The sequence below is a fragment of the Mastomys coucha genome, unplaced genomic scaffold (genome assembly GCF_008632895.1).
Source record: "Mastomys coucha isolate ucsf_1 unplaced genomic scaffold, UCSF_Mcou_1 pScaffold7, whole genome shotgun sequence".
NCBI lineage: Eukaryota > Metazoa > Chordata > Mammalia > Rodentia > Muridae > Mastomys > Mastomys coucha.
The window spans coordinates 23,035,454-23,058,287 of NW_022196913.1; the positions used below are offsets into that span (position 1 = coordinate 23,035,454).

Below are 22,834 nucleotides of genomic sequence, written 5' to 3' on the forward strand. Positions count from 1 at the left end.
AAAAAACCAAAACAAACAAAAAAAACTATTCATTCCTTCCTCCCTCACCCAGCTCACCAACCCACCCTCTCTGCTTCCTGGCCCTGGCATTCCCCTACACTGGGGCATAGAACCTTCACAGGACCAAGGGCCTCTCCTCCCAATGATGACCGACTAGGCCATCCTTTGCTACATATGCAGCTCATTTGCTTTTTAAGGTTCTAGCTCCTTAGTTTGGGAAGACAATGCTATCCATAGTAGATTTGGAATAGTAGGCCAGAGTGCATTTTTTTTTTTATGTTTAGAAAAATTTTTTTGATTCTGGAGAAAACCTGGTAGAAGTGCTGTAGTTAAATCTGTGGACTCTACTGCTTGACATATTTAAAAAGCATATTTAAAATTTTGGTTTGTTTCCATGTTAAAAAAAGAAAGAAAACAAGAAAAGAAGAAGCCCATCTTCCAAAGGTGTCATCCGAGGGGGGCTCTAAGACAGGAAGCAGTGGAATTTTCCACAGGTAGGAAATCTGATAAATGAGCATAGCCAGGGAGTTTTGGCTTTAGATGCAAAGCTGCAGTGTCCTGTGTGGATGCTTTGTTTTGTTTTGTTTTTAGTGTATGGCTCTTTTTGTCAGCAAGATAAGCTTAGCTTTATACAACCTTTACTTTTGAACTCTGGAATACCCTTCACTGATAGCTGACTCTACTCCTTTCACAAAGTATTAGTTTATGAAACTAATTTATTAGTTTATTAGTTTATGAAGTATTAGTTTATGAAGTATTAGTGACACTGTTGGTAGTGTAGTTCATTGTTAGATGTGAGATAATGAGCTGCTTGACTTTATTGTGGGATAAAGTGAAGGGACCTGGGTGTGGAGGCAGGTTGCTTTATATGCTGAAAAACATCATCAGCCAACATGGAAAGGACCTTCTGAACGAATGAGGACAGCCACTTCCCTGCTCTAGGTTGGAGGCTTGTGGTAGGTTTTTGTGTTGTTGTTTTAGATTGCCTGTTCCTTTATTAGAGGGAGGTATGGTTGCATCATATCCTGTAGGCTTCCAGGAGGGCTACCCGGATTTTGGCACTGCTATGTACACTGTTGTGTGCAGTGCAAGGGTCAGCTGTCTAGGATAGCTGTGAGCATTGTCCTGGGATGGTCTGGGCAGCCTTCTCCAGGCATGCTGTGTCTGTCACACAGTTTACCATTATACTTTTCAGCAGAGCATTTTTGAAGAATGAAGAATACATGTTGAAGAGTTCCTGGTCAAGTCAGTATTAAGTTACAGGATATCTCCAAGTTTATGTATTAGTGGCTTTCTGTTGAACTGCTAAAAAATCCCCCACCCCTCCCTGCTTTGGGATGCTGTGTTCTAAGTTGTGTTTCTGTCCTAGAATTTAGTGCTATCAGCACACCAACACTGTGAAAGCACCAACTAACAGGAAGTAAGACACAAGTGGAACCTCCACAAACTGTTTCTCAGTCATATAAAACTAGTTTGCAAATTAACTCTGTGGCAACTTATTTTTGTGGAGTTTTCTGTATGTTCTATACTGGTTGAGGCTAAAAGGAGAAATCAGTTCCTTAAACTCGAAATCATTTAAGTCACAACGTCGACATTTTCTTATTCATTTATGCCAAATGTCAGTTGCTTTCCTATTGTTTCTCTGTAGGATTCCCAGTCTTGGAATAGTGTCTTTACTGCATGTGGAATGTGGGAAGGATTATGCTAGCTTCATTTGCTTTTACAATCCTGTTGACACAGGCTATTGAATGCCTGTTAAACGTTTTCTGCAAGGAGTTCAATTTTTAAAATAAATTCAATAAATTTAAATTTTTTAAAAGGAATTTCCATATGTAATACTTCTTTTTGGTGGTTTATGTTCACATATATGTGTGTATGCCTGTAATTGTGTCAGATCATGCATGTGGAGACCAGAGGACAACCTCAGGTCCTATTCCTCAGCTGTAATCCACTTCTCTCTTTCTCTCCTCTCTCTCTCATTCTCTCCTCTCTCTCTCTTCCCTTTCTCTCTCTCTTCCCTTTCTTTCTCTCTCTCTGTCTCCTGTATTTTTGTTTGTTTTTTTTAAAGATGATTTCTTACTGACCTGGACTATGAAATACTAATTAGTTAAATTAGTTAACTAATTAATTATTATTATTAGTTAATTAGTTAATTTAACCTATGTAGACTGAGATGACCAGTCACTGAGCCTCAAGCAATCAGCCTTCCTATGACTCCCCAGTAGTGGAACTAAAAGCATATGCTTGCCTTCTTTTACATGGGTTCTGGGGATCAAACTCAGACCTTCATGCTGATAGGGCAAGCACTTTGCAGGCCTTTCTGTGTGTCACATATAGAATCCTTAGTCTCACTCTTCCTGGAGCAGTCAGGCCTCTGTTGCTTCCTATTTACTCTATCTCTCATTGCATATTTGAGTAGTAAAACTGATGGAGAGATGGTCGTCATGTTTTTTTGTGGTGCTTAATACAGTTGCACTGTTATTAGTATTCCCTCTTTCCCTTTCTTTCTAAGTAGGGCTACATAAAATAAGGGATTACAGGAACAACCGTTGTTAGGTAGTATTACTCATACAAACTGAAGTGCTCATTTCAAGGACTACTTAGCTCAAATCTGCTTTCTGAGCAGATCCCTTTGTGGACAGCCACAGATAGTGTTATTGGTATCATTGCATGAACACTACTACATTGTGACAGTGGGTGGGTGGTGGTTTTCAAGAGAATTCGAGCCAGGCAGTGGGAGTGGAATGACATTAGTAAGATTATTAACAAGAATGATGATCTGGTGAGAAAATAAGTATTCTGAATCATTGGAGAAACATCCTTGTGTACAGGTATTTTTATTTGTATGTACATATGTAAGAATTTTTATGGAGAAATCTGATAGTGTTATTTCCTTTGTTTTTAAGCTTCCAAACAATATTTCCCTTTGATATTTTTAACATTGAAGATTGAAACACACTACATACCTAGATGGCTGTGTGCCCTTTATCTCTCGATCACTAGGAGAACTGCCATAGGTTTTAGGAAAAGTGTGTCAAAAGATAATCTTTGAGGATTGAACCAATTTCAGGATGTGATTTGTAGGAGGCAGTTGTTTGTTTTAGAATCTAGGCTGTCAAGAGGCCAAAGTAACCGTGTTCTTGAGTATCTAAATAAGCTTTATCTAAAAGGACAGAGGCTATGCCAAGGCTAAAGTGCAGGAGTGAAGAAGCAGGCTCAGGGCCTTTCATTTTAGATAGGATGAGGTGTGTAATTAGTTTTTGGAAAGTGTTCATACAGACATGCTTACGGAGTAGTCTTGTTTTTACCAAGATCCTTCATGCTCACCCAGTGGCCTTCTATATACTGCTGGTGCTCTGTGAAGTTGTTTGTCAGCAGACCAAGGCTTACCTGTGAGTGACAAGCCAAACTCTTGACAGATCAATCTTTCCCTTTGTCAGTGGGTTTAAGTAGTGTGATAATATCTGATAGATTGTTTTTATTGATGTACTTTAAAAAGTGTATGAAGGGTCCCATGGCATTGTTTTAGAAATATAATTATGTGTGTAGGTATATTCAAGAAGGGCTACATACCATTGATTGTGGTATGTCTGAGCAAGAGTATAAACTACTTTCTGGTCTTCTTTTTGCCAGACACATTCCTTTATTTTATAGATCCCAGGACCTCATGCTTGTTAGGGAGGCTTCACCCATTGTGCTCAAGCTCCAGTGTGCTAATGCATATTTGCTGTACAAATAGGCTTCACGGTGACATTTCTGTAACGCATGCATTGTGTTTTGAATGTATCTATCCTCACTTATTCTTACCCATTCTTTTCTTCCTTCCTATTTCTCTATGCTTTCCTCTCTCCTCCCACCCCATTCCCTTCACCTAGTAATCTCTCTTCTACTTAAAAGTTGTGTTTTAAAATTTGTGTTGCTTATTTCACTCAGCATAATTTCGTTTCATTTATTGTCTTGCATGTAACTTATCATTCTTTGTGATTGAGTAGGATTCTACTGTGCATTTATGCCATATTTTCTTTATACTTCTGTCTTAGGATTTCTATTGCTGTGAAGAGACACTATGATCACAGTAACTCTTATTAAGAAAATTATTTCATTAGGACTGGCTTGCAGTTCAGAAGTTTAGTCCCTGTCATCCTGGCAGGAAACATTGTGGAACTCAGACAGACATGGTACTGTGGAAGTAGCCAAGAGTTCTGTAGCTACATCAGTAGACAGCAGGAAGACAGTGCCACACTGGACCTAGCTTGAGAACCTTGAGGCCTTAAAGCCCATCCCTAGAGATAGGTTTTGTCCAATAATGCCATACCTACTCCTGCAAGGCCACACCCACTAGTATTAGTATCACTCCCTATGAACCCAAGGGGGCCATTTTCTTTACAACCACCACAGTTTCCATCTCCTGGTGGGCACCTAGGTTTACTTCATAACTCAATTACTACAAATAATACTCCAGTAACCATGGATGAACAAATATCTCTGTGGTATGATTAGATTTCTTCATTTTTTTGAGGAACATCCCTACCAACTTCCACAGTAACTTTACTAATTTCTTTTCTCACCAGTAGCATGTAGGGCTTTTTCTTCCACATTCTCATCAGCGTTTACAATTGTTTGCTTTGCTTGTTTGTTTGTTTGATAATAGTCATTCTGATTAGGTTGAAAAATCTCAAAGTACATAAGGTTTGCATTCCTTTCTGACCAAAAAATTGAAAATTTTTTATGTATTTCTTGGCCATTTGTTCTTCTCTTGAGATGTATTTGTTCGGATGTTACTTTTTAGCTGGAAGATTCATTTTTTTCTGATTAAATTGTATTAATTGCTATATATTCTAGATAGTCGTTACTGCTGTCTGGTAACTGTTTCCCTGTCTGTATACCAGCTCTTCACTTGCTCATTTTCTTTGCTGTGCTAAATCTAGGAATCATTAGGCACAAGCTTTTGTCTGTTGTTGGAATTATTTTCCTAGCATTGATTCCTTTGATTAGAATTATTAGGTCACAGGTTATCACTAGTTTTTAAGTACTTGAACACATTGACAAGTAAACTTACATTCTAAGCAATGCACACTCATTTAGCACAGCTGTGTGCAAACAGCCTCTGTCATTGTTTTCTCTGCCAACCATTATTTTTCAGTGTCTTATACTATTATACTATTGAAATTTTTATTATCCACATCTAAATCTGCCTTTGTGGCATGTCTGGTAAAATTCTTTGCTCAGGGAAGCTTTTAATGTACTAGAAGCCAGGCCAATGAAGACTGTCCACTTGATATTTATTATCACTTTGAACACAAATTATTTCTGCTTACTGAATAACCTGAAGCCTTTTTACTAATATTGCCTAAATCTGGGATAATTATTCCTGTTCTTAAGGAGATACTATGTAGGAGGTCAAGTGAGACAAGTAGAAATTGAAGTATATAAGGAGTGACTGCATATATTGACTGCATTTGCATCTAACATCCCGGGAAAGTGAGTCTATCCAAACCCATCAGTTCTGCCATGCTTATAGACCTACCAGTGACTGACTGTATGTCCAGTCAGTCAGGCTTTCATAAAGATGATAGGGAAGGTGATTAAAACAAATTAAGATGAATTCATTTCTCAGGCATTTGTAGCTGTGAATTTGCAATTGTAGGTATTGTAGACAAGAGGGTTAAATAGTCTATGTTTCAGAATGGACAAGTTTATATTTTAGCCTGTAGGGGGTAGATAGGTTGTTCCATAGATTTATATCTGTTGCCTGTTGTTTTATCTGTTATTTTATAATACAAAAGAAACTGCTCCTCATGGGACCATTTGGATTTAGCATCATCTTTTCATGTTGATTTCCCAGTTTGAAACTGTGGTAGCTAAGTAGACTTTCCCTTCAGGTTTGTTTTCTTTTCCGCTATCAGCATGGTAATATAGTTTTCACAAAATTAGTTGGCTTTCAAGGTTTTGGCATCATGCTTCTTAAATATTTCCTATGATTTACATAGTTGGTTGAAAGGCTGTGAGACGCCTGTGCATAGGAGCTTCATGTGGCAGCAGTGTTTGGTCTGTACTTGACTTCTTTTCAGCACATGAAATTACTTCTAAAAATAGAAATTTGAAGGATTATAACATGCCCAGAAATTAACCAGTGAATTCAAAGCAAGAATATACTTGAGAATATTTCCTGTCTTGCCATGCTATATGATCTTTCTTTGTGGAGATTAAAAAGACAAAAAACAAAACAAAACAAAACCATTTTTGGCCATCTTGGTCCTGAGTCAAAGCAAGATGTAGGTTGAAGGCTCCCACCTGCTCCCCTGGCTAGTAGCTCACCTCTGGCTCTATCAGAATTAGGGCCTTCTCTCAGCTGTGCACAACCAGCACCTTCTCCACACTGGATAGCATTTTTAATTGTCTTTTCTATTAAAAAAAGACTTATTTCAGTTTTAGTTATGGGAGGTTATGTGTGTGTGTGTGTGTGTGTGTGTGTGTGTGTGTGTGTGTGTGTGTATGTACACATGCGTGCAGAAGCCAGTTAGCCACCTGATATGGGTATGGAGAACCAAGCTCTGATCCTGTGGGAGAGCAGTGAGCCTTAACTACTGAGCCATCTCTCCAGTCCTTGTTTTCTATTAACAATTTTTTTTTTTTTGATCATTCTCAAGTCTTTTAGTCCCATAGCAAGACTTCCTGTCCTTCTGCCCTTTGTCGTTTTCCTGATACTGACCTATTAGGTGCTGATTTCCAGAGGGTTGTGTTCATAAAAGATTTGTTATCTTTTCCTTGACCACTATCTCATCTGACTTAGCCAAGGTTGTCTTCTATGGACTCTTTCTCTCTCTTGAGCTCCTTGTCCTTCCTGTAGGAACGAAGCTGGTGGCTTCCATATCTATTTCCTGTGGCGTCTTTGGTGCTCAGAGTAAGCAGTATTGCAGGGGTGGAAGAAGGCTAAAAAGTCACATTGTTCATAAACTTGCAAGATGCTGAGCTGACAGTTGAAGCATACCCCTCTCCTTTATTAGGGGCGAGTAAGTGTTTGGTAATGATAGCACTGGGTACCAGAAACACAGTCTGTATTGCAGCCTGCTAGGGGTCTTGGCACAGGTGTGGGAGATTCTGGGATGTGCATCCTATACCACTTTGTAGTGTACAAAAGTGCTAGATACATCTATCAGCACAAAACATAGAAGAATAAAGTATATTGCTGGTATGTGAAGGCTCCTATTGAAATATAAGTACTGAGAGTGCTGACTGCCAGAATGTGGATTTATGGGAAATAAAGCCCTAAAATACTTTCTCCAACAGCAACAAAAATATAGACCTCTTGGAAACAGCTTTTCCTCTCTGTGTACTTAGCTCCCATTGAGCTTAAATTGCTCTCAGTATTGGGATAATGACAATTCGATAATACAGGATGTGGAAGACAAACCAAATAAATTAACCAGCTGCTTTTAAGCCTAGTTCGTTCAATGACTTATCCCTAAAATGCTTTGTAGAACACTCGTGCTCAGTAGGTCTCTAGGCAGGTTTATGACTAGGAGAAAGAAATGGATTTTATTAAATGTCAGTGAAATCAGGGCAGATAGCTTTGTGGTACTTAAATTAGTGCAGAATGTGTGTAAGAAAAGTCATTTATCTTTCTCTAAATCATAAGTGCAGAACTTTCCTTGGCATTCCTGCTAGAAAACGTGTTTCCACTCAAAATTCCCATAGATTAGTATAAATCTGTAAACAGAAAGTGCACCATTTGATGCTGGTCTCCTGCATGAAGCCCTGTGTCCCCTGGAGCAAGCGCCACAGAAGGACAGTGACTGGCAGACATGTGAAGTGAACGCCATGTGAGGCTTAGAAGCTTGAACTCATGTGTTAGGAATAAGGGCAGGGGAAGAGGGTTGAGAGGAACTGCTGAGGAGTCGGGAGATGTTGCAGAGGGAGCCCTCTGGGCTGAATCTGAATCTTGTTTCTGTTTACAGCAAGTCTTAATGATTTTCTGAAGAAGCTGATGGTATATTTTAAATAAGGGTGGTGATTAATTGCTTCTACCTCTTTTCTAGAGATAGAGCCTTGTGTAAATCTCCTTCATCCAGTCTTCTTCAGGACTCATGATAGGTTCTCCAGTCCCAGACAGTCTGCCTTTAACACATGTACATAGTCACAACACTAAGTAGACTCCACAGGTTGTATTTATATGATGGTGTGTAAGTGAGTGTGTGTGTGTGTGTGTGTGTGTGTGTGTGTGTGTATAGCAATAATTAAAAGAGAGGTCATGAATTCAGAAGGAAGAGGAAGGAGGAGAAATAGAAACCATATAAATACAGTACTCATGAAATTCTCAAAGATCTTTTAATTAAAAAACTAGTAGTACTTTGTTTTGCCTTCTAAGAAGGGCAGAAGTATCCACACTTTGGTCTTCCTTCTTCTTGAGCTTCATGTGGTCTGGAAATTGTATTTTGGGTATTCTGAGGAGATACAGAGACAAAGTGTGGAGTAGAGAGTGAAGGAAACACCATCCAGAGACTGCCCCACCTGGGGATCCATCCCATATACAGCCACCAAACCCAGACACTATTGTGGATGCCAACAAGTGCTTGCTGACAGGAGCCTGATATAGCTGTCTCCTGAGAGGCTCTGCCAGTGCCTGACAAATATAGAAGTGGAGGCTCACAGTCATCCATTGGATTGAGCAGAGGGTCCCCAATGAAGGAGCTAGAGAGACCCAAGGAGCTGAAGGGATTTGCAGCCCCATAGCAGGAACAACAATATGAACTAACTAATACCCTCAGAGCTCCCAGGGACAAAACCACCAACCAAAGAGTAAACATGGTGGGACTAATGGCTCCAGCTGCATATGTAGCAAAGGATGGCCTTGTTGGTCATCAGTGGGAGGGGAGGCCCTTGGTCCTGGGAAGGCTTGATGTCCCAGTGTAGAGGAATGCCAGGACCAGGAAGCAGGAGTGGGTGGGTTGGTGAGGGGGGGAAAGGGGATGAGATGGGGGTTTTTTGCAGGGGAAACCAGGAAAGGGAATAACATTTGAAATGTAATTAAAGAAAATATCTAACAGTAAAAAAGAAAAGAAAAGAAAAGAAAAGGAAAGAAAAGGAAAGGAAAAACTAGTGGTGGTTTTTGTGAATTAATTTGGAAGCACATTTATGTCCTCTTTTAAGATTTCAGAATGTTTCTTATTGCTTTATCCAGCTCCCTAAATTAAACTTGGTTGTAAAAGTAAGACAATGGACTACATCCTTATTAATGTGTTAACATTATAAAAATACCATGAATAATTAGAAAAATAGCTATGTATGATTTCTTTACATCCTTTTATAGAATTATGATTACTTTGTAATTATGCTTCATAATGCTATACTATTTTCTATGTAAATAAATATTTAATATATGGCTATTTATTCATATTTAAGAGGCATTGTAGAAAATACTGTTTTGTAGTGTTTTTCAATATCCTGGATATTTTTATATTGATAATACATATATTGAGAGAGAGACGGATATTTATAGATACGTACATAGGTAGACAGACAGACATACTGACTGTCAGTCAGTCCTGACTTTTCCTGTCTCCATATTGTGCTCAGTAGTTCCCATGTTTTTAGTCTATCTGTGGTTGTCATATATAATTGTAATGTACTTTTTGCTGACTGCCTTATTGCATAGCATAGTTTCTAGGTTATCTCTGATATTTCCTTCCTGATACTTTGGGCATGGTAGAAGATACACAAAACACTGAGGAACTGGAAGGAATTTTAAAAATTCTCTAGCCAGGAATGGTGACACCTGCCAGTAATCCTAGAGTATGATGGCAGAGGGATCATAGACCAAGAACTCTATCTACACCAGCATTCTCGGCCAACAGTAGTGAAGTTTGTCCCTGCCTCACCCCAGACCTCTCCTGGCCTCTGTCCTCAGTGTAGCAGACAGCGGTAACACACACACTTCTGGTTGATGTGCTTTCAAGTGATACATGTTATAGATGCCATTGCTTAAAGAGTTGAAGTTGGGAAAATCAAGAAAAATATGTTATTAATGCATGAATTATCAGAACTGTCTCTTCTTCAGAATTAAGGAGTTTTGACCAGTTATATTTTATTTTAAAATTTTCAGTGGGATTTCACAATATAAAGATTCTTCTCTTTATATAGTGTCTAGCTACTGTGAAAAATTTAAAGGCCCTAAATTTTAAAGCAAATGGCCCATACTTTGTGATTTGATTTATGTTAAAAAGATACTGTCAAATTTTTTGCTTTGGATTAGATGAGAGAAAAGATGACTGTTTCCAACTAAAGCAGTTTAACCTGTGATGACTATCTTGCCAGTGAGAAACTTAAAAGGTCCTGATTTCCTAGTTTACAAAATGAGTTAGTTCCCAGTTGAAAAGCCTTCCTGATGCTGGGTTCACTAAGGCATTGTTTGCTCTGAGTCGTGGTGCTTTGGTGCCATCTTGTGGCTGAGACTTGTCATTACCTCAGTGCTCAAATCTAATTTAAAGTAGGAATTTGGGCAGTTAAAGATATGTAGGGTATTCTTTCCAAAAGCAGGGTATTTATTTAAAATAAGCATTAAATGATACCGAGAGTGGCTTATTTGTCACTTGGTAACCCTGACAGGCAGAAAGGATGCATAAAGGACCTTCTGTGTGACTCGGGATCTGAAAGCCTGTGTTTTGCTGTGTCCTCAGTTGCTGCTATTTGAACGGACTTGGATGAACAGATGGAAGTCTTCTGTCCTACACGAAGGGGAAGGGAACATAAGGAGTGTGAAGTGGAGAGGCCATCTGATTGCTTGGGCCAACAATATGGTAAAGGCACATGTCTGTCTCTCTAGCACTTGCACAGTGGCATCAGGTTGCCAGATGGAAAGGGCTGGGGCAGAGACTCCATAGAGTTACAATTCTAATAGATACGGGTGATTCATACCATACCTCAGCTTGAGGAAGTCAGATCGCCTGGGCTTTCATAGTACAGTAATTCCCAACACATTGGAAACTAAAATCTTTGTAGAGGAAGAGACTGAGGCACAGGGTAACCAAGAAAATGAAAAGCCATCTTAATTATTGAACAGCTGCTTCAGGCCTATGCTCTGAAAATGCCAGTTGCCCGCTGCGCATGACCACTCAGAAAAGCAAGTTTTGATTTCCTCTGTACTCCAAGTATAATCATAGGCCAAAACATGGCCTGTCATTTAAAAAGTGTATTGTACTCTCAGTATTGCACTTAAAGTTTATTTAATATAAAGTGGGGCCTGGAGAAAGTTTAGAGTAGTCTTTTTCATATCTATCATGTTTTCAACTTGTAGTTGAGAAAATCAGTTCCTTTTTCATTAGAAATAGTAGAAATTGTCTCACTTCAGCCCTGCTGCTTGGGATTTTCCTTACAACAACCACACTCTCCAGGCTCATGTTTAGCCAGCTGCACTTGGTTCCATTTGAGCATTTTGAAGGGTCACATGTTATTGTCTTTGAATGGATGGGTTTTCAGAACCAAAGCCTTTCTGAAAAACTAAAACTCATTCTTGTTCAGAAGAATTCCTTTAGAAATGCCTGCCACCTGTCAGGTTGAAAGCAAACTTGGTGTCTGTGTGCAAAACATGTATGTGCTGGATTTGTGTTCCTTATGCCCTCCATTAATAACAGCCTTTGTCTAGAAAGGAGCCTTGGAGCTTTGGTTCTCAGAGGCTTTGTATAAAGAAAGACCATGCCCTTGTATGGCTCCGGGGCATGCCCAGTAAACACTGTTATTGTTTTGAATAGCACACCTATTGCTATGCTCGCTCTCCAGAATACAAGATGCTTAATGTTGCTTTGTTTTGTAGGGTGTGAAGATTTTTGACATCACCTCAAAGCAGAGAATCACCAATGTTCCCCGAGATGATATAAGTCTTCGCCCAGATATGTATCCCTGCAGCCTCTGCTGGAAGGACAGTGTGACACTCATTATTGGCTGGGGAACTTCTATCAAGGTGGTTTACTTGGTCTTTATATTAAACCCAAATCATTCTAGATTCATTGAGAGTGATCTAAAGAAACATGCACTCATGAATGGTTTTTGGTGAACCTCATATTTTTACCTGAACACTGTGGTGTAGGACACTTTATTTTACAAGTACAGATTTTAAGATGTGCTTCTATATGGGCAGAGTAATTGCCGTTTTCTGTTCTCACAATGATGCTGTATTTGTTGAGCTCTGTTTTAATTTCCCACAATCACACTGCAGTCCCTTAGCTATTTATGGAAAATGTGGTTGATTTTGGTGGCTTAGTCAAAGGTGTTGATCTTCATATTATCCTTTTTCTGTCTTTAGCTTTGATCATTTGGGTTATTCATGGTAGTGAGATGAGATTAAAACTAAATCATCTGCATATTTCATAATTTTATGGTATAAGGCCCTGGCTCATTATTTATAATATGATTGGCATTGTGAAATATTTTTCTGAGATGACTTAATCGTGGGGGAGAGTAGGTCTCTTATAAACTCAGAAGTTCACCAGAAAGAAAAGGCAGCTGGAGGAAAGGAACATAAAACAAATGTCCCAAAGTAATTGAGGAGAAAAGCAGCCAGTCCCAAATTTGTGCATCCTCACATGTCTGCAGCCATGGGTTTTTGTCCCACATTAGGGAAAGCATTCTCTGAGCCCTTCACCGGGTTGTTGCTGTGTTGGAGACAAATTTAGACATGTGCATTAAAGAAGGAATCAGACAAAAAGATAAAGTACATCAAACCATTGATCTGGCGGCTTTATATACTAGTAATTTAGCCTAAGTAACGTCTTAACATTTTATATTTAAGTATACTGAGCATGCTGTTATTATTTATACTATTCATGGATAGAAATAGAAAACAAATAAGAAATAAGAAAGTTGATCAAATAAGTTATACTAGTTTCTTATGATACAGTGTTATAATAGTACTAACGATTACTATGATAGAAGGATATTTAAAAATTAATATTTATGGTAGTATTTATATTAATAGCAGTAGCTCTATAGTAGAGTTATTAATGGTGTCCTTAGACTGGGATGTTGTTCATTCTTGTTTTTCTATTTGAGCTTGTCTGCCGTAGAATGTTCCATAGTGTAGTGACACTTAGGCTGATGACTATAAACTATCACACTCTGCAAGTGAAGGAAGAAGCTGGTCACCGATATGCGCATCAGTACCTGACTTCTAGTTCAATCTTGTACACGGAGGGCCAAACCTTAAAAAGACACAACCCAAAACAAACCAAAACACAAAAAACAAAACCCCTTGTTTCTTATTACAAAGTTGAATAGATTCTCTTTGGAAAGTGTATGCATTTGGAAAGAGGTAAGAAAAATAAATACTCATAGTACTCATAATCCTACCAACCTAGACAAAATAATGAACTCATAATATCTATTATCTGGTATTTGTGAAGGAAGTAGGAGACTATTGAATAGATACAGATTTGATCTCAACCTTATCTGTATAATTTAAAACAAAGACAGACAGAGTTTTCTGAAAAAGTGCTAATAGTAGAAATATTGGACTTATAGGCTACATACTTGCTGCCATAGAACAGGAAGCCTCTCTTAACCTTCTCAGCCATGCACAGGTGATCCCAATAGGGATTCTGTAGAGAGCAGACTTTGTGGGGCAGCCATAGCATGTGTGTTCTACCAAAACACCTCCTGCATATTTTTATAGTCCTTAAGTAGAGCTTCAGAGAAAGGGCTATTAGAAACAGAAGTTTACATGAAAGTTCTTTTTGTCATAAAGTGTAACTTCATATTGGACGAATATGGGGCAGTCTATATAGTGGTTGTCATGCATTGTTTAAACTAATTGCTTGATTTATTTTTTAATCTAAGTCTGAGTGTTTTGCCTCAATGTATGTCTGGGCATCTTATGCATGTAAGGGCATTTTATGCATTCAGTGCCCACAAAGGCCAGAGGAGGGCGTTGATTATTTAGAACTGGAATTACAGAAAGTTGTGGGCCACCATGTGGGATCTGGGAACTGAACCAAGTCCTCTGCAAGAGCAGCCTGAGCTCGAACCTGCTGAGTCATCTCCCCAACCTCTCAAATCCTTTCTGTCTTTTATGTCTTAAGTAGATTATATGTACTTCATCTTTGGGTGACATGACTATCTTTAAAAAATACCTCACTGAATAAAATGCTATAGAGACTTCATTATCATATCTAGAGAATAACCTGTGAATTTCTGTTTCAGATATGCTCAGTGAAGGAACGCCATGCCAGTGAGATGAGGGATCTGCCAAGTCGATATGTTGAGATAGGTATGGCCCCTCCCATGTTTCCTATGATGGTAAAACTTCAGAAGAGCATCTGGTAGTCAAGTGGAAGCCAAAGACCATGTCCTCCACCAGAGCCTGTCTCTTGGTGCTTTGATAGAATTTGTCCAAAAAGCCTTCAAGTTTTGGAAACACACTGTGGAAAGAACCCTTTTCCCCAAACAAACAAGCAAATAGCTTTCTCATAATAACTTTGTAGTCAGCTTTAAAGTCAGAATATTTGAATTTGGATCCTGGTTGTGATATTTACCACCAAGACCTACCTCAGACAGATTTCTGATGTTTCAATAATCTCTCATGTATAAAATGTGAGAAAGAATGTTATAAAGTGGCTGTAACCTTATATAATATGTAACGTAGACTATGAGTTCATGCATGCATGTACCTAGTACAGTACTGACCCTTGCTAGTCTTGACTTGGTGCTTCTCAGGACTCATTGTTGTCACCATTGCTCTGGCCCCAATTGCCACCATCTTTTATTTGGAGTATTACCACCACCTTTTCAGTTTAATGTGCTCCACTCCAACTCCAGTCCATTCTCTTCATCACAATAAAAGTGGTACCCAGCCCCGTCTCTCTAGCAACAGCTCGCACCAAGCCTCTTTGTGGTCTGAGCTCTACAGCCACAGTGACGTTCCTGAACACACCCAGCTTCTTCTTCTAGCCAGTCTTAGCTTCTTTGTGGGTTCCTCTTTTTCCCACCCCTTCCCCCTGGTTTTACCCCATCACTAAATAGGAAAGAAAGGATAGGAGAAAAAGAGAGGGGGTGGTTATTGAATCTGATTTCTTTCTTCTTTGATTACAACTACTAAGAAATTGGAACCAACCACCCCACCTTTTAGGATTAGTCCTAGCATTTATGTAGGCCTAGCATTTATGTACCCTCTGAAGAGTTTCCAGAACTTCTAACGTCACACAGTCGCTGCTGGCAAAGTCATGCCTCTGCTATAGCAAATTGTACTCAGCTGATTTTAATCCCATACCTAGGATTAAAAGAAAAAACATTCTTGTAATATCTCTGTGCTTTTAAAGGAAATCAGAATTCCATAATTCTCACTACACTTTCTTTCCCTCTTTCTAGAACATTCTTCTTGCTTCTTTTCTCTTTACCAACTTTTAATAATAATCAACTTTATCATAAATCTTGGGTCAGTTGTTTTCTTGATAAAACCCACTTGTTCCGCCTGAGCAGGCCAATCGCACCCATTCAGTGTGGCTTCATCTGCCTCTAGCTATACAGCTGCAGCAGCTCTTGGGTTCTTGATTATTTTATACATTTCTGTGTCACTTCAATGCAAGCAAACGCTGGACTATTTTTATTTACTTCATGTCTTGAAGTCCTGGAACATTATAGAAGGTAGTACATAATACTGTTGTTGAATGATTCCGTGCCTCTGGGAAACACCTAGTATGTTTCCTGTGCTGAGTATAATATACCATTACATTGATGAGCAATAATAAGTCTTGCCATATTAAAGTCAGATGTAAAATTCGCTTGTGCCTTTGGATGGTGGATGTTGTAGAAGTATGGTACTGCTCTGTTTTTCATGATTCTGCAAACATTGTTTGCTGTATGTTATCTTCTAACCTCGTTTGGTGAGATCATTTCAATCTGAGTTGTTCTGTACTTGAAGTCAGAAGTGTAGTTTATAGAGGTTTTATGTTTTTTTTGTTTTTGTTTTCTCCAAGACAGGGTTTCTCTGTGTAGCCCTGGCTGTCCTGGAACTCACTCTGTAGACCAGGCAGACTTTGAAATCAGAAATCCACCTGCCTCTGCCTCCCAAGTGCTGGGACTAAAGGCATGTGCCACCACTGCCCAGCAGTTTGTAGAGCTTTTCTTTCTTTCTTCCTTTCTTTCTTTCTTTCTTTCTTTCTTTCTTTCTTTCTTTCTTTCTTTCTTTCTTTCTTTTAAGTTTTATTGCATTATGATGAGAAAAGTTACATGATTTCAATTTATCTAAATTTGTTAATATTCAAAAACATATTTTAAGTAAATAGAATTAAATCACATTCTTGTTTCCCTTTTGTACCCCAGCTCTTCACAGAGACCCCCTTCAATACTTACATTATCTTTTTTGTCATATTCTTTAATTTATAAAATACTATAACAATAAAAATGAGTATTATAAAAGTTGTTTGATATAAAACAACAATCAATTGAACAGTCTTATGTAGATGCTTGTCTACAGCAGTACTGAAAATACAAATGTTTTTCTCAATATAATTTTAAATAAATCTAAACATATTAACTGTATATTTCAAAATAATATAGCACTACTAGTATTTTCTTAAATGAACATAAATATATAAAGTCTTTTTGTTTGTTTGTTTGTTTTGTATTTAGTAGAGCTTAAAATCTTGGCTCTTACTGTGGTACAAGCCCAAAATGAGAACAATTTTTAAACATTGGAGTTCATTGTAATAAGGCTGTACTTAAATGACCCTCACATCACCAAAGGATTTTACTTCCATTGTAGCTAAGCTAAGAGTTGACAGTTCTGCTGTGCCAAGCAATGAATTGTAGGCACGATTTTTGGATACAGACTTCCTACTGTGGTCAAAGCTATTTGACTTGAGTGAGTGACTTTATTCTCAGCCCACAGAGAACAGATTACATTCATTTAAGAAATGGTGTGTGTATTAAGATGGTGTATCCATAAAGTCATTCACCAACTGTTTCAAAGAACAATGGTTCTGCTTAGAGGGTGGCACAGACATTAGGTGAGGGTAAGAATCTGGTTCATTGGCTGTGATAATTTGGAAAAGCATTCATCTCAGAGAAAGAGTAACTTATAAAGTCCTCTTCTTCAAACTTGATATAATAGTTACAAACATCAAGCAAAGCATTCACTCTCACTCTTTCTTGTTCTCTTACAAGCCACCTCCAAAGTTAATTGTCTATATTTCTTTTGGCTGTATAAATACTTTTGAAATATGTAAGCTGTTCTGAAAACCATAATATAGTGTAAAAACATGAAATAAACAATACTACTAATAGAGAGTCTGAGATAGGAGAAGAAAGATTTCAAGATCATTATGTTGTACACAGCAAGACACTGTCACAAACAAACAAGCTGAAAGTGTATACAGATTGTACAATAGAATCTTGGGGGCAGAAGACACCATAGAAAACATTGACACAAGTCAAAGAAAATGCAAAAAGCAAAAAACTCCTAACCCAGAACATCCAGGAAATCCAGGACACAGTGAGAAGACCAAACCTAAGGATAATAGGTATAGAAGAGAGTGAAGGCTCCCAAGGTAATGAGCCAGTGAATATCTTCAACAAAATTATAGAAGAAAATTTCCCTAACCTAAAGAAAGAGACGCCCATGAACATACAAGAAGCCTAAAATTCCTCCCATCACATAATAATCAAAACACCAAATGCACTAAACAAAGAAAGAATTTTAAAAGCAGTAAGGGAAAAAGGTCAAGTAACATATAAAGGCGGGCCTATCAGAATTACACCAGACTTCTCACCAGAGACTATGAAAGCTAGATTCTGGGCAGATGTCATACAGACCCTACAAGAACACAAATGCTAGCCCAGGCTACTATACCCAGCAAAACTCTCAATTACCATAGATGGAGAAAACAAGATATTTCATGACAAAACAAAATTTACACAATATCTTTCCACAAATCCAGCTCTGCAAAGGATAATAGATGGAAAACATCAACATAAAGAGCAAAACTACACCCTAGAAGAAGCAAGAAAGTAATCTTTCAACAAATCCACACGAACCTAATTCCACCTCTTATAACAAAAACAACAGGAAGTAACAATTACCTTTTCTTAATATCTTAATATGAACATTAATATTACCAACATATCCTAATCGATTGAAATCCAAAAATATGAGGAATTAGAAATTTGTTGATTGCCAGTTTGTAGAGCTTTAACCCACGTTTTTAACTCTGGGAGAGATCAGTAGTTTAGTTCGGATTTCCTGAGTATGAGCAGAGTGCATGTTGGGAGTGTAGGACTGAGAAAAACCAAGGAACAAGAACAGACTTGTAGCTACAAGAAAGGTGTTTGCTTGAGTGTGTCTCACTTCCACCCCACTTGTCCTTCGTCTATCAGGGGAAACCTCTGAACAGCTTGAGGTATAGCATCCTAGAGATGTTATTGAATAATTAAGATGCAAAACAAAAAGCTCTGAGAATTTTTAAGGATGAAAATTTTCAGGGAAATAATAGAAATGTAGCTTTGTCATTTGTGTGAGTACATTACTGATATTTGACCACTGTAGTTAGGGTTAAGTACCATGAACCATTCCCATGGTTATCAGGAAGATTAGCATGTCATCCACTGTTCAGCCTCTTGGTTGATCTGGGACAGTGACCTGGAAACTTGGGGTCTCCTTACATGGTTTGGAAGAATTGTGGGATAATTCTTTCTTAGATCTAAGTGTCTTTCTTCATATGCTTGTCATTTTTCCTACATGTGAGAACAATGAGGTAGGTGACTCAGTTCTTTCTCTTAATGAAAGTCTCAGTAAGGACCACGGGAAGTGGGAGTTCCTTTCCAGGTGTTTCTATCTGAGGATCTGGTTTTGAATAGTTTCCTGTTCAACTTCCTGTTTATATTCTGTTTACTTTCTTATTTTGCATTGGATTTCCCCAATACTTCATTGTGAAAATAATTTAAGTATGAAACAGCATCTTGCATTGAATGTCATAACACTTCCTAGATGCTGTTTCCTTAAACTGCTTGCTCTGGAGGAATCTGTCTCTATTTGGTCTTCCTCTTGGTATGATAGAAAGACTTGCATACAGGTCTGTGAATGTGAATATTTGTTTTGTTTTGTTTTTTTGTTTTTTTGTTTTGTTTTGTTTTGTTTTGAGACAGGGTTTCTCTCTGTAACCCTGGCTATCCTGAACTCTTTCTGCAGACCAGACTACTCCTGAACTCAGAGATCTTCTGAGTGCTGGAATTTAAGACATGTGTCACTACCACCCAGTGGATATTTGTTATTACTAGTGTTATAGGAAATCTGATGCGTGAGTCTGGGAAGATATCCAAGTTGCCAAGATACTTGCTATGTAAGCAGAAGGACCTGAGTTTACATCACCAGAACTGTGGACTTGGCCATGTCTTGTCATAGCCGCAGTGGTGTTGGGAGTGGAAACAGGAGGGTGTGTGAGGTTTGCTGGCCTAACTCTGGATTTACTGAGGGAATCTATCTCAGGAGCATGAGGTAGAAAGGGGAAGTGGTGGGGCAGAAACTGGACACCCTAATCTGGTCTATGCAAACGCATACACATACATACACATACACACAGACACACACACACACACACTCACACACACACACACACACACAGAGCCACTAGTCAGAATGCTAAATATAGTATAAACAGAATCTCATTCAATATGTACAGTATTCCAAAGGTAGTTGGTATTATTCCCATTCTATAGGTAAAGAAATTTTTCAGAGGGGCTCATGTAACCTATACAAGATTATCCTGTTCCTAAGCAAAAGCACTTTAATTCAGGCATTCCTATTGCAAAGCTGTTTCTGTAGCCAGATACAGCTCAAACTTGCAATCCCAACAGTAGGAATCTAAGGCAGGAGAGTTGACACAGGTTTGAGGTTACCCTGTGTTACGTAATGAGCTCAAGGCCAGACTGGCTACAGAGTAAGGCACCGTCTCAAAAACATATAGCAGACAAAGAACAGCAGAAGGAACGTGCATCTCGTGTGGGCAGGTGGTGCTCCTAGCATTGCCTCCAGCCTTCTGTAGCCCCTTTACTTCACAGGTCCACCCGATAGGGATTTCCCAAAGTCCACAGACCCCTGCGCTTGTCAGTGGTGATGCCTCAAGTGTTTGAAACTTTGTTTCAGAGAAGTGCCTCATTTAGAGAAATGGAATTTTTTTCTTTAGTTTGTTCTTAGATGAGCAACCTGTAGTTTTGCATGCTCCATGTTAGTGAGTGAATTTCTGCCACAGACTAAAAGAGTTATTTCAGAAAGTAGAGAGCCCCTGTCATTTAGTGTGTGACTTGGGCTTAGCTGATGACTAAGGTGATTTTATACTTAGAACAAATATAAACATTTGATTTAAATATTGTTATTTCGCATGCCTTGACCATTTCTTTTTCTTTTATCTAAGCTTGATACTGTTACTAATTAAATATCTTTATCACTGGCTTCATGGTGGCTGACGTTTAACACATTACAGATTAATGTACCAGATACCAATTAGAGAATCTGGGATTAAGTTGAAACCCAAGTTGCTGTAAATGGTCTCTGAGCTGTGTGAACTCTTGGCCTGGTGTGGTTGGATGTTTTTCTTAGTTTGTCTAGTAGCTGATCTCTTCAGCTTTAATTCCATATGTCAGCTCTGCTGTGATTGGCTAGTACCAAAGGTCATAGCACGTTTTACTTCAGTATATCTGCTTTAGAGCGATCCCTGACTCTATTAAAATGTTGATTCCAAAGGTGTTTTTACTGACCACTGGCATGCCAAACCAAGTGTCCAGACTTACTGAAAGCTCTGTGGGCACAGTTTACTTCTGCTTTTGCCTACTGGTTAAGGGCAGGAGTCCTTTGCTATACAATTGATACAAAAGAACTAAAATGGAGTATGAGAGTTACAGATGCTCTTCCTTATAGAATGGCATTTGGGGAGATGCAACAAGATTGGAAGGACCAGAAAAGATGGTGTAAGTTGTATGCTCTGCACTGTTTGCCCTTATAGTAGCAAAGAAAATTCTAGGAAAGGATGGGACCTTCTAATCACAAAGATCTCAAGTCTTAAACTATTGTTCTTGGTGGTGTAGTATACATGTAGCCTGCACCTGTGTTCTCAATTATATTATCCATTATGCCACCAATCTGGAAAAAAAAGGCATTGAATTCTGACATCTGCTGCTCTCTTCTGGAAAGACTACAGTGTAGTTGCTGACCTCTGAGCTCAGTATGCTGATTCTTACAGCTTGTCTACACTGTTTTCTGAGCAGGCTGGAGGGTGGAAGCGTTTGCTGCTGTGGCAGGATGAGGCCATGCCACAGCTACAGACCCCACCAGACCTGGTGCTCTTCAGCAGATATTGTGTGTGGAAACACAGCACACTCCTCAGAGGTCCCCATCTCAAGTGCAGGCTGTATCTTCCATGACACTAGTTTCCTCTCAAGCCTTCCCTCCCAAGCCATGAGCTGTGTAACCCAACAATTTGTTTTGGTTTCTTTGTGATTTATCTATTCATGATAATCTAATTAAATGTGAGCTTTTGTCGAATTAGGTTTGTAAACCACCTATTTCAAAACTAGCTTTCGCTCAGAAAAAGACAAGGCTTATTAAAATTATTAAAATCATTGTTCTGTGGTGTAGAATGGAATATAAGGACATAAACTTTATTGGCCACTGTTATTTTGAAATAAAAAGCCAATAATTGCTAGAAGGTATTTTACAAATTTAGTCTATAAACACTTTATGTTTTATGTAAATTCCTTAGAATAAATACAATTCAGAATTTTTTCCTTTACATAAATAGAAATAATATTTATTCCTTGTACATACATGCATTCTGATGCCATGTCTCTAGGCATCTTTTCTTTATCTTAGCATTAATATAAAAAATAAATAGCACTTTTGAATCTATAAACACTCTTGTTGCCTTGGTGGAAAGACTAATGGAAAAGTGAGGTTCTTTCTGTGGCATTTTAAGGCATTGTAGGTGCAGGTACCTCCACACACTAACACCTCAGAATAGGAAGTGAACTTTGTGTGTGTGTGTGTGTGTGTTTTCTTTTGTGGGTATTGCTGGAGAGGAATCTTAGGATAGCTGAGTAGCCACAGCTAAGGTAACAGCAGTTAGAACTCTTCCTTGTGAGTCACACCGAGTGTTGCTATCACTGTGGGCTTTGTTTCTCTAAGAAGAGTGTGTGTGGTGTAAAGGAATGAGTCAACACAAGGAATGTTTTAATTTTATCTAGATGGTGATAACTCCTATATTTCTAATATCTTGACAGTTTTTTCTTTTTTATTAGATATTTTCTTTATTTACATATCAAATATTATCCCCTCAGAAACCACCCATCCCCTCCCGCCTCCCCTTGCTCACCCACCCACCCTCTCCTGCTTCCTAGCCCTGGCATTCCCATACATTAGGGCATAGAGCCTTCACAGGACCAAGGGCCTCTCCTCCCACTGATGACTGACTAAGCCATCCTCTGCTACATATGTAGCTGGAGCCACAAGTCTCTTTGGTTGGTGGATTAGCTCCCTGAGAGCTCTGGGGGTACTAGTTAGTTCAGATTGTTGTTCCTCCTATGGGGCTGCAAATCCCTTCAACTCCTTGGGTCCTTTCTCTAGCTCCTCCATTGGGGACCCTGTGATCAGTCCAATGGTTGGCTGTGAGCCTCCACCTCTGTGTTTGTCAGGTACTGGTAGAGGCTCTTAGGAGAACAGGCTTCTATCAGCAAGCACTTGTTGGCATCCACAACAGTGTCTGGGTTTGGTGTCTGTATGTGGAATGGATCCCCAGGTGGGACAGTCTCTGGATTGTCATTCCTTCAGTCTCTGCTCCACACTTTGGTCTTCCTCCTCCTC

The 22,834-nt window shown here is 38.8% G+C and overlaps 1 protein-coding gene across 1 annotated transcript in view; it reads left to right on the forward strand.

Moving 5' to 3' along the window:
- Vps41 (VPS41 subunit of HOPS complex) overlaps nt 1-22,834 on the forward strand; it is a 162,947-nt gene that overhangs the window by 88,558 nt on the left and 51,555 nt on the right. The window contains exons 8-10 of the mRNA XM_031359611.1: nt 10,677-10,796; nt 11,810-11,956; nt 14,191-14,257. Coding sequence (XP_031215471.1) covers nt 10,677-10,796; nt 11,810-11,956; nt 14,191-14,257 — 334 coding nt within the window. The remainder of the gene's footprint in view (nt 1-10,676; nt 10,797-11,809; nt 11,957-14,190; nt 14,258-22,834) is intronic.